At 38.7% G+C, this 13358-nt stretch overlaps 1 protein-coding gene across 1 annotated transcript; it reads right to left on the bottom strand.

The window, feature by feature from the left end:
- Window positions 1-221: 221 nt before the first annotated feature.
- LOC140243776 (pyridoxine-5'-phosphate oxidase-like) lies at window positions 222-8588 on the bottom strand. The gene is made up of 8 exons (XM_072323447.1): window positions 8433-8588; window positions 6541-6743; window positions 5764-5906; window positions 4728-4827; window positions 4053-4106; window positions 2807-2935; window positions 1680-1756; window positions 222-387 (listed from the first exon to the last, which is right to left on the bottom strand). The coding sequence occupies exons 2-8, from the start codon at window positions 6718-6720 to the stop codon at window positions 222-224; spliced, it is 849 nt and encodes a 282-aa protein (XP_072179548.1). The 5' UTR covers window positions 6721-6743; window positions 8433-8588.
- Between the last annotated feature and the right edge of the window lie 4770 nt (window positions 8589-13358).

Below are 13358 nucleotides of genomic sequence, written 5' to 3'. Positions count from 1 at the left end.
CGTTAGTCAAGACTTTGTGACAACCTAGAATTTCCTGAGACCATTTGATAGCGGGGTTGATTCAAAGTCACAAAATTGTATGGTGTAGTCGATTACACTGTACATAGTCTTTAACAAATCCATCCATGATCCACAGACAACACAGTCCATCAAAGCCAAAGATTTTATTCATGAGAAAAGTTTGATTGATCCCAGTACGTTTGAAGGAGGAGCTGTCGTCCTCACGGTGCAAGACGTTCGTAGATCCAGCCATTCTCTCCCTGGTGGAGGAGTTTGCCGTCCGGCACCTCACCCTCTGCTGGCCAACGGAAGACAATGCGGTCGTGGAGCCGGTTACTCTGCCCCTGCCAGAACTCCATCATCTCAGGAATCACTTTGAAACCACCCCTGAGGGAGAAAAATGAAAGGAATAAATGATCGTAATAACTCACTTGAGCCTTTGTCTCATGTGAACTAAAAATGGGGGGGGGGGGGGAGAGACATTCTTTCAACAATTTTCTGATAAAATATTTGTCCTCTATAACTCGGGGAAAAATATAAATCATACACATTTCCTCATAGCTTGTGGCGTCTGAACATCAAAGCTGTGATTTCAGTTGCCCTTTACTGCCCCTGCGTTCACAAGAATCAAAGCTAGTACTACAAAAGCACATATCATTAACACTCACTAAACCGTACAGTGCACCCAGTCTTGCAATGGCCCAAATTGCAAGAAAAACACATGGAACTCAAAATAAACTAGAGAAGCACACTGAAAATGCAGACCTCTGCCAGGAAGCTAATTTTCACCAATGATCTTGTTCTTCCATAGAGATCAGTGATTTCCACCCATATGCATGCATGCCCATAAATTGCCCTAATTCCCAATATAGAAGCCTTTTATTATGTCATCACCCCTCAGCTGCGCGGTACGCTTTGCTCTAGCTGAAACTAGAGCACGCACTTTAATGCGTGCATGCAAACCTCAAATACGCGCAGCTTGAACTCCCAAGCTCACTGACCCTACCTACTAAAATATTGAAAATCCTTCATAAAATCCATAAAAAAATTCCTGGATCACTATCAAAATTTAATCATCTGTTACTTGTGTCATTGTTAAAGGGACTGTACAGTACTGGTTGAGGTGGGGATTCATGTTTTGAACATTCCTAAGTGAGATAATTAGAAACCTTTATGAAATATGAAAGATCATGTAATTTTAAGACGGATTCAATGTTTATTCGATGAAAATTGGTTTTCAAATGGCTGAGATATCCAAAAAAGTGATAATAATAAAAGGCGACAGGCCACGCTTTTTATTAGGATCTGTTTGTTCACCTTGTTTCTGGATATCTCAGCCATTTCAAAACTGATTTTCATAAAATAAACTTTTGATACCCCTTAGAATTGCATGCTCTTTGACATCTCATAGAGTGGTTTTTGAATATCTTGCAAAATGTTAAAAGCTAAATCCTCACCTCGACCAGAACTGTGCACATCCTTTAACCTTTCCCATAAGTTTCATCCAATTCCGTTCACAACTTTTAGAGCTATTTTGCACACGGACTAACAGACTGACAGCATAAATAAAAACATAACCTCCTCCCTTGGTGGAGGTAATAAATACAGCATTGAACATGTGGCCTTGCTAGAAGGCTGCCTGTAAAGCTAAGACTCCTGAGACACATACACGTACATACCAACATGAAGGTCTTGGAATCACACTAGCCTCATCCTTGTACTGCTCTTTGAGCTGCTCATCTTTCTTGGTAAGTACCTGTCATGACAGATAATGAAAAAGATATTAAAGCATGATTTCTTTCATAAGTTGTGAGCATTTACTTACAAACCCTATGCATGACATATTTTCACATTTACAAGAATTAGTCTGGTCAAAATCTTGGTCCTGTCTCATGGCAGAGCTGCCAACATTGGGATGATAAAATCCAGTAGATTTCGTGTTAAAACAAGTAGATTTCGTGCTAAAATCAAGTAGATTTCGCGGAGGTATGATTTTGTGAGGGAGCGCCGGAATGTTGTCCCACGGCGGGGAGTTTTGTGTAGCACGACACATGATTCAGAACCATTTGATAGTAACTGTCAGTCGTCTAAACCATGCAAACTGTTTGCTGATAGATTAAATGCATATTAGAGAGATTTCATGAATTGTCATTGACTAAAAATATACTTCAGGCAATACGACAGATTTATGTTAAAAGAAAATAGAATTTTACAATGGAGATACTAAAGATGATGCACACTGTTAAAAAAAAAAAAGACCACAGACTTGGCCCTGTGTATCTCACCACCCTAAAGCTATCTAGCTCTTGTTACCCGATATAAAAACATCTTATTGTTGTTGTTCTTGTTGACTGACTCAATTTTCGTGCCAAATGAGGACAGAGATCCCCCTCCAATTTGTCTTTTAGTTGTGGTAGACAAATAGGCAGGTTAAAGATACAGAAACCGAGAAGAGGAAAAAACTTTAGAGTGCTGAGGTTTAAGCTGATAAGTGTCAAAAGCTACATCACTTCGGTGATCCCTCGCATTTATCCCCAAGTTGAATTATCCTTAGGGTTTATGCCAGGTTCAAGTGTGTACGTGTGTGTCACACGCAAACACACTGCTATAGCTTATGACCATTTGAGCATTTAGAATTTAGGGTTTCTGGGACAAACACTGAACTAGGGCTTTCTATAGCTCAGTCGGTAGAGCACTGGGCTAGCATCCGGAGGTCTCAGGGTTCGAATCCTGATGGAATCCCATTTTCTTTGCTCAATTTTCCACTAATAAGTATTAAAACTTGACTAATTCTTTAAATACTTACATCTCTGTTTTCAATGGGAGTGCTTTGATTGCTGACAACAGCACCAATCTGACTGGCTTTGGGCCGCGAGTGAAAGTACTCCGTCGATTCCTCCTCTGTCAGCCTGACAACTGGGCCTTCAATTCTGATCTAGAAAATTAATAAATATCATTATGTTTAAAAGAGAACTCTGGATGATATTTTGACTTATGCATTTAAACATCTACAGATGGGTTATACTAGGTAGAGGGTGACATAATTTATAGTGACTGTGATAAGAAAAAGAATACTTTCAAAATTTGTAACAAATCACATTGACCAAGGATGATGACATACATGCACTTGCAGCAGCTTCACCATAAAAATGCAGAATTGGATGCTCACAGAAGCTGAACAAAAGCAGAAATCCTGCATAGATTCCACACAGGAGAATATGTTAAGCAAGCTGGTATTGCAATGGAAATACACAGCTACATTACTGGAATATGCGAGTCTACAATATCATCATCCTTGTTCAGGGTAATTTGTATGGCGTTTTTCAGAGTAATGGTTTATATGCTCAAGGACCACAATAAATTTCATAAATATATCATCTGTTGATAATGAGAAGAGCATTAAGTTGTCTCGAACACTATGGGTTTAGTAGCAACTTAAATGACGATATGTACGACATGATGTGAAATTATGAAAGTTGTCTGCAATTCCTCTGTAACTATCATCATTTTTTGCAGAGACACTATGGCCAAAGTTCATTAAGTTAGTTTGAATTTAGTCCATGGTGTATGCAAATTTCGTTTGCATAAATATCCATGACAGATCGCGTAAGCCAGCAGACGGCCAATAATGACCACGTGAGAATACTCGCATGTACTTGAAAGGCACACTACGAGTGCTATGAATGCTATGAGCGCTAAGAGCACTATATGGGACAGTTTGTGTACCAGGAGGGTGCAAGCAACTATTGAATTATGCCCCTGATTTCAACCAATCAAAATTGAGGATTGATCGAATGAGGTATAGTCAACCTTGCTTAAGTTGACCTCGCATAAACTGAATAATCGCCTAAGTCAAATGTCTTTTCAAGTCCTCTTTATATTTTACAGGTATTGATTTTTATCCCTGATATGTTAAATTTTCTCTATTTAAAGTCAAAGCTATTCCTTCAGTCCAAATAGATTTGACTTAGGCAAGGTTGACTGTAAGTAACACACGATATGGTGCATGTATCATGGTATGGCTTTTGCCTGTCACATCATCCTGTACTTACTGAGCGACTCTGGAAGTCCCAGTAGAACACAAGGGCTGCAAATGGGTTTTCCATCTGTAAAAACAATTCGAAATGTTGGTTACTGTGACACTTCCACTGTTACAGCATTTGAAATCTGCTAAATTGTCATCACCACCATAAATCAAATGAAATTTCTGCACAGACTTTTGTTGTTCATTAATTATTTAAGAATTTCAACTAAGGCCATTTCCCTTATGATGGTTGGAAACTGATTAGAATTTAAAGAACTATTGCCACAACACCACATACATGGACACAACATAACAAGTAGAAACAAAAACCGCAAAATAGGTTTCAGCAATACACCACAACATACTCTTTGTCCCTTAGACATAAAGCAAAGGAGTCCCTCAGCAGATCAAATAAAAGCCAAATTCTGCTAATCATCAGTAAAAATTAATGAAGATTTAAAACACATTACATAGATTCAATTTACCGAATGCTTGCAGGGAGCTGTTTTTATTGCATTACATGAAGCCACACTGATGAGATGGTTTTATAGACTCTGGCTCACACTCAGGTATCATTCACCTAGATTGGTAAATTCTTATTTTTTAAATAATTTATTACTTTGGACTCTTCAACTGTATACATATCTCTTACTGAACTGACAAGCTGGTGGAGGGGCTGGGGGGGGGGGGGGTGATAACTTACAAGTTCTTTTCCTTTCCTGCTCTCGTAGTTTGTGTAAAACTTGAACCCAGTCTCATCGTATCCTTTCAAGAGAACCATCCTGGCAGAGGGCCTTCCATCTCTGTCAAAAAGACAAACAGGGAGAGGTAAGCTTGAAAACTCTGTTCAGATGTCCTGCTAGATCTCTTCAAATCAATAACTGCGAGTCCTCACAAAGATGTTAGCTGTAAACTTGTCGGTTTAGTACTATGTCGCACATCATCTTCTCTAAAGCCCATGAGGGCACTTTAAGTTATCAGACCTGAATCCTTTGAGAAGAGACCTCTTTCTATCTTCCATTACTACCATACATAATAAATTATACAATCAACTGCTCATAGAAGTGAACAAAACTAACTTTTCTTCTGTATGTGAACTTCTAAAAAGTTAAGTTCATCGGCAGCTGGTTGTGCATCATTACTTACATCATCAAGTCTGAGAGATGCCAATACATGTCTGCCACAGTTTAAAGCAAGTCAAAGTTACAAAAACTAGAAAACACTCGGAGAGCCTATTACCTCCGCCAAGCCAACAACTCTCTTCCATACACGCATGGAATTTCCCAATATGTACATTTGTAGAAGCCTTTAGTTAAGTGATCCGTTTCCAGCTGTGTGGCGCCTTACCACAGAGCAGCTAGAAACAAAAGTTCATTGACCTTAAGTGCCAAAATATAAAAAATTTATCAAAACACCATGAAAATTTCCAAATCAATGCCAAAATTTAATAAGCTGTTCCTCCTGTTACCATCAAATTTTTCTGCAAGTTTCATTCAAATCCAATTACAACTTTTTGAGTCACTTTGGAAACAGACAAACACCGATGATCACTTAACCTCCTCCTCCCTTGGCGGAGATAATTAGTCCACAGAGCACGCAGGAATGAATTCCATACTTATCCTATCTATGCATGATACTACTGCAAACTGAAATCATGCTAATGTCTGAATTCATGCTACTTTAGGGCTCCAGTGGTGGCTTCACCTACTTGGTGGTACATCATCGATTGGGACACTCACTTTGATGCCGTGGCAATGGTCATCGCATTAGCCTCTGTCTTGGAGTTTTCTGTGGCTTCACAGGCGGCTTTGAACCAGCTGGAGAACTGAGTGATGGGGTCTAGAGAGGTGAGATCACCCTCAGTGAAGGCTTGGTGGCCAGCCTGTAACAGGATTGTGGATTTAGGAGGAAGGCGGATGGAGGATAATTAAACAATGTAAACCCTCCTCACAAAAAGTTCACCAGAGCGCGGTCTCACTAGTCTCTGATTGACCTGTGCACAAATTGTAACTTTATTTCCTTAAAATGAAACATGACATATAGTCTTGTAAATCTCTAGTGATAGTATTAGTAATGACCTTGTGGTTGCTGAATCAAACACATTCCTGGTATTTTTGTCAGTAAGTGTACAAATCAATGGGAGACTTGGGAGGTGAGGCATGGAAACATTTCTGGGTTTTTTTTTTTTTTTTTTTTTTTTTTGTGCTCCAGTCATTAAATTTGACTTTGATGCAGAACCACATTATGATAATAGCCCATGCTCTGTAGAAGAGATGACACTATTTTAAAATAATAATAATAATTAATAGCAATATCATGATTCACAGAACAGTTTGCATTTGAGTGAACTGGTTGGCAACTTGTCTCAAGAGTTTATTTTTATCAAAGCAAAGATCAGCATGCTATGCATTTGATTTCATCACTCACTGCCCATCCCCCCTCCCATTTACTGTTTTCGTGTTACGTATTTTGAACACAATGATCTTAAAAGTAAAAATTTGATGCAGCTTGGGTACCTTGTACGCCTTTCGCATTCCAGCCACGTCGATCCCGTTAGCGTCTGTTGGCATGTTGTCTTGGGTCTGTGAGTCTCTGAGGTGTAAGGCTGAGCGAAAGTTCCTCTTGAAGACAGAGCAACAGAGAAGTCTCGGAGCGGACAGGCGCGACACGTGGGCAAGAGCAGTCGGGACAACCATTCAGCTTCACTTGAAGGTCAACACTGCAGGAGAGAAAATTACATTACAAAGTTCCATGTCAGATGAGCCTAATATCAGTGAGCCTAGTTTTACACTCCAGTATATCTTTAGACTTAGCGGTGAACATACGTAACATGGACTGACAAAACCAGGGAATAATTTTCAAACTCAAATTTGATTAGCGATTTCAGCTGGTGAAAAATATCTTCAATGATATCATGAACACTTGTAAGAAAACTGCTACACAAAAGTTAGTTTGTGTTGCAGTGGTGTGAAAATGCATACCAAATTGCGATGCGATACCAGGAAAATTATTCCCTGCAAAACCGTCACATTTTTGTCAGTCCATGTATGTAGATTCATTACAAGGTCTAGAAATGGTAGCACACCCCCACAATCATGACGAAAGAGTTGTTTAGCACGATGAGTAGCCGTTTTGAGTGACGAAATGAATGTCAACACTTCCTGATGACCAATTTGGTTCAGTGACACTCCCACAACTTGAGATATCTACATCCAGAAAGTACACTGCACTGCCAGCAATAGATTGCTTGTTTGAAGCAATTTAGGGGCAAAGTTATCTATAAGTTATATTATTATACAAATAATGACTGCTATGAGGGACACTATGGGCCCAAGGTGATGTGGAAACCATAAGTTATAACTATGCCCGAAGCGAAGCTGAGGGCATAGTTATGGTTTTCACATCACCGAGGGCCTACATAATTTTAACTGTGCCCTGAATATCAAGCTGTCATTGTTTTATATACCAAAAATATAGATTCCGAAATATAGATACCGAAAATATAGATTCTAGTCTCTTTTACAGCACTCGTAATCAACGTTGATCGACAGCGCGGCAGTCGTATCATTGGTGCGTAGACATATGAGTGATCTAGTATGTGTACGGGGTTGCGACTGTCTCCAAACCTATTTACAGGGCACAGTTGATTCTATGCCCAGGGGACAGTAAATCATGACGTCATTTTGATCAAAAATGGGGCACAGCTATTTTCACAACTCCACTTTTAACCAATCAGATGAGAGGAATCTATATATGATGAGGTATATAATGTACTATATTGAGGAGTAGTATAAATATTTACAACATATTGCACTGAAACAGGAAATCTTTAACCTGGCATCCCTGATTTGACCAAAAAAAGATCGGTCTGTATCTGGTCGTTGGGTAGCCCGACCTGTCGCGACGTACCATGTACAGCGACTGGGCTTTGTATAGCTAGTCGTTGGGGAAATGTTCCGTGGAGACTGCGTCTGGCTTCACGGATCCCCTCCAAAAAAGATATAAGACTCCTCCAGACAGATGGATCTTTCTTTCTAATCCCTGATGTAATTGACCCTCGTTAATGTTTACCTTGCGGACATATCCATAAATTTTATTTAACTTTAGTTGTTAACTTGTTAATGTTAATGTGTTAGTCAGAGTGTAGTCTCAGTAGCCAACAGACCTCTGCTCTCTCAGTCGTCATGGTCGTGTTACATCACTATCGCTATCATCACAACATCACTTAAAATTTATAATTTTGCTGAACAGATCCAAGGCCCAGCCCCTGCCAAGCCAGTGGTGCAGCGCATGCAGCAGGGTCTACGTGCGCCCAAATTCAAGGGTAGAGTCATAGTGCAAAGTTAAGTGCAAACAAACGCATTGTCTCGCTGTGATCATGGTGATAGTGTGGATGCTTTTTACTTACCCGGATTTGTAAGATTCCCTCTGAAAAAAGCAGAATTCCAGATATTACAAAAATGTACTGGGTATAAGCTAAAGCTCCTCTCTCAGTCGTGGATCAGCAGGATTAGCTTAATTATAGGAGATAGACAGTTAAACACACACTCATTTCTGCTGTCAACAGAACGCCGATCCTTCCTCCAGCTCACCTCGTTTGCATGTGCTGGACAGACAGCCGGTCGCAGCAGCACTGCATGCTAGCAAGGCCCCCGCCGCGCCCGTGCCCGTCCCACAGCCATCCATGGGAGTAGGGTACGCTCACGCATCGCATCCCAATGCGGCGAACACTCACCATAGGCGCCTATGGAAGATGTTGCGAAACATCTTCACGTGTGTACGCACATGAGCCTGCATTGTGTAAACGATAATCAACGCGAATGGGGGAGCCCAAGCTTCCTCTGGCCTCCGATCCTGCGTGCAGAAAAAAAGAAGAAGAAAAAAAAAAGAAGAAAAACAAAAAGAAAAACAAAAAGAAAAAGAAAAACAAAACAAACTAAAAAAAATAAAAACAAAAACAACTTATCTACTAGTAGCACTGGCTACACACATGGGCATTATGAATCTTTTACAACTATTCTGTCGACCTTTTGTGTGACTAATCTGTAGCAATATACACACAGATTTCTTCTCATTTTTTTCTTAACAGTTTTTGTATAAAAAAATCCACAAAAATCATAGACATGAACGAGCAATAGGCCTATGAGTTTTTTCAAATCGTAAATGATTTCACTCAAAGCATGTCTCCCCAAAGTAATACAATCGGACTTTCCTCTTCATAGCCTTCAAAATCAATCGGTCAATCGAAATGCTATTTTTATACAGGGGATGAAATTACGACACGTTACCTACATCATGCAGGAATCCCATTCAGGTATATAGGTTCAGTTGTCACATATCGGATCTTTGTGAAGCATGATGTCATGGAGCCATCCCCCCCCCCCCCCCCACCGGAAAAAAAAAAATAGCGCTTGAATCAAAATAGTGCTTAAGTGACAAGGAAACTAACATTAATCAATTCAAATTCTGTACATAACATTGATTATACCAATATGTAAATAATTATATAAATATGTAAAATATTGTTAGTGGTTATCTTGATAAGAGAGAGAGAGAGAGAGAGAGAGAGAGAAAAGGAAAACGAAACAGAAATCCAAACAGGAAGAAGTCTTCGATCCAGTCTCCTAGTATAAGAGTGAATAATGTACACGTGTAAAATAGTCATTCATGTTCGGGATGTTTGCAAGATTCAGAAATCTGCACTTTTTTTTTTTTGCATTTTGATTAATTCACTATCTTATAACGTTAATGCTGCAGAAAGTTCGATTGCAATTTTGTATGTTTTTGCTTGCTTGCTTGTGTGTGTGTATGTGTGTATGTGTGTGTGTTTGTTTGTTTGTTTGTTTGCTTGTTTTTTTTTTTTGGGGGGGGGGGGGGGGCAAGGGGCACTAAGAGTCACATCCATATTATATATTGCAAGGCCAGGCTCTGGATAAAACCCATAAAGCATGAGTTGTCAAGACTCCTGAAAAAAGGCGTTTAGGACGCCGAAAATTTGAGACGAATAATCATGTTTTATTGGCCAAAAATGCGTTACCAGTTTGTTCCTTCATTTATATTACATAATGTACATACATAAAATTATACATATATATATCCCTATGTATATACACACACAAATAAACACGGTAACATTGTTGTTATTTGGGATTCTCTCTGGTTTGTGATAACCTCTGTGCGAGTTTTTAAATGTAGTCTATTATATATACTCTTCTGTATTAGTGTGTGTCTTGGAACAAATACCAGAAAATTATCCAGGTCAATGGAGTAGAAGAATGAGGTGCAGTGAGCGCCATGAATAGCAGTTGTTTTTAATATTTCTGTATACGTTTCGAAATAGAGCAACGACTTCCGGGATAGTCTATTATTACCGGTAATCGTATTTGTTCCTTTTCCATTGGAGCTGCAGTGGATTCACTTAGTTAAACAAGAGGTATGCATGCAGGACGATGTGTCCAAGACAACGCAATACATTACATGTATAATGTGTTATGTGAACACACATGATAAGAGGGGGAAATTGGACATTGTTTGGTCGTTTCTGTGTACAATGCTATATGGGATTTTCTGTACCATCGTGTGAGGGATACAGGCTCTATCATGTCTATAGTTGAGTTCAGGCAGTGTATAGATGTATAGGTCCTACTTGTGGATGTGACAGGCGATTGGTATTCAAGTTTCGTGGCATATACTGAAAGACTTTGAGTAAAGAAGATTATAAATGCAATGATGTAAACTCGAAATGAAACATGATTTACCACCTACTCGGATTTGACAGAGACAATCTATTTATAACATCACTGCACTCAGGCAGCACGGTCAACTGGAAGTGAAACTCATCCCCATGTTCAAATTGACTTGTTATCTAGACCCACAATCAAGCCATTAAAACATGAGAAACATATTGAAAACGGTCACGATACACTGTATATAGAATAAGAAGAATACAAAGGATTTTGAAGCTCTGTATAATGCCACAATGGCAGGAAGACATCTCAATCAAAATAAATGCCAAAGAGTGGATCGAAGCAACAAAGCAATTTCCTCAGTATTCTCCAAATGGTTTAATGCATTCAAAATAATATGAACATCGAAAAACCTGGCCTTTAATGTCATCATTATAATTATATCATATAGTTATCAAAACAGTTCAATAAATACGAACAATAATGTTTCCCTTTGAAGTTATTGTCTGAGGGGTAAATATCGAGATGCGATATTCTTCTGACATCAGTACCTAATAATAGTCTCTTTTTCATTTAATGGTTGCATATAGATGCAATTCTAGTGAAAATAGTTTGTTAAACTTGACTTTCCATAAATTTATTTTTCTATTGGCAAGCTTCCATGGAAGAATCAGGAGGAAACGGAGAAGGAAGAGGTCGAGAAGAAGAAATAGAAGGAGACCGAGAAGAGGAGGAGGAGGAGGAGAAGCACGGGTGAAGTGACTCGGAGGATTTCAAGGTTTGGAAAGCGAATCTCCTTCGCGTCTAAACGATCTCGTTTTATATCATCCCCCAAAAATAAATGAACTTCAAAAGAAAGAGAAATATAGTCTCTACTGAACAAAACAAAAAATGACAAAAATCGGATAATGAATACGGAAGATATGACATTTTGAAATTTCATATTTTTCGGAGAACATTTCTTGACCAGTCCTTATGAATCAGAAGCAGAATCAGAATCAGAATCAGAATATTGAAATGAGCGAGTTGATGATGTCATACCCTTACATTTTTTTCATGTATATTACATAGGTTTATAAAATTATGAAATTCAGATATTTTTTTAATTTTTAGCTGATATAAGTAAAAGTATGTTCTCATATCACACCAAGATATAGATGATGCACGAAAGGATATTAATGAATAATAACATTCATGAGTAACAACTGTTGAATAATAATTGTATAAAAGTGATAATAGTTTTTGTATGGTTGTCAATGTCGGGTTAATGTATATTATCAGTGTTGTTATGGTGCATAATGACCTGTGATGTATATTCAATGTTTGTTTTGTTGTGCTATCCAATGTACAAAGAATTTCCAGATTGGACAAAAAAGTAAGTAAGTAATCAATCAATCAATCAATCAATCAATCAATCAATCAATCAATATTAGAGTTGATATTTGTTTTCCTTTTACTTTGGCTGGTTTTAAGGCAAGTTTTACATTTTTATACATATGAAATAGATTTTTGTTATTTCTGTATATGAATTGAAGAAGAATTGTGAGAGCTCGACATCGTCAACTTGCTCATTTGAATATTGATAAGGACTGGTCAAGATAATTATGTTTTTCGAAAAAATGTAAAATTTCAAAATATCATATTATATCTTCCTTATTTCTTACCGATTTTTTTCAATTTTGTATCCTTCTGTTATAGGGAATATTTTCTCTTTCTTATAAAGTTAATATATTTTTGGGGTGAAGTTCCTCTTGTCGAGATAAATGATGGCATCGTCATCTACTTGTTCTCGATGAGAAACGGTCTCGATCACAACCTGTCCTGCATGGCTGTGATGATAGGTAGGTGTTCAGTCCAAGGACCAGGACCTCCTCACTCTTAAATTTCAGCTGAGGACCAAGCGGCAGCTGGAATGTGATCATTCTGGGATCGGAAAGTGAAAGTGAGAATTATAAACAAAAACGTTTGAACGCCTGCCACTCTTCTCCGCTGTGAAGCAAAATTTGCTAATAACTGGTAGGGCTGGGGAATGACATAATTATCACATAATTTAAAGCAAATCACATGAAAATGAATTCATCCCCCCCCCACACACACACACACACACTTTACACACTTCAACCATCCCACTGTGCTTAGCAAAAGGATTGCTAATCTGTGTGTGCATGCAGGCCTGGACTAAAAGATGACCCTGGTCTAAAAATGGAATCTGACAGCATAGGGCTTCACATCTAGAGAAGGAAAGCTGCTATTCGGTCCACAAAAGTCTTTTCATCCCTGACTACCCAATCGAATCGATTACAATCGGAACCAACGTAGCGACGTCATCGCAATATGGTAATTAAGTCAGGGGTCTCAAAGAGCGTGCCAATACGTACCATGTAATAATGGATACAGCTGCAGGCATATAGCATTCATTATTATTCCTGGTGCAAAACTCAACGCGTTTACTTCCTTTTTTCTTAGCACTCAGAATCGTGTTGCACAATCAGTTCCATGATGGAAACTACGTCACCAGTGTTATTGTAGTCATGTATTTTCCGCTACAGATAGTGACTTAGTACGTTAGCTTCATCTGGTTTCGTCAGTTTTTACCGACAGATCGCCTGCCAGTCTCTGTCTACAACACATCTCACAGGTAAGCAACA

The sequence above is a fragment of the Diadema setosum genome, chromosome 20, assembly GCF_964275005.1.
Source record: "Diadema setosum chromosome 20, eeDiaSeto1, whole genome shotgun sequence".
Taxonomy (NCBI): domain Eukaryota; kingdom Metazoa; phylum Echinodermata; class Echinoidea; order Diadematoida; family Diadematidae; genus Diadema; species Diadema setosum.
Note: the sequence above shows the minus strand (reverse complement) of the source record. Positions and strands in the feature narration are given on the sequence as shown.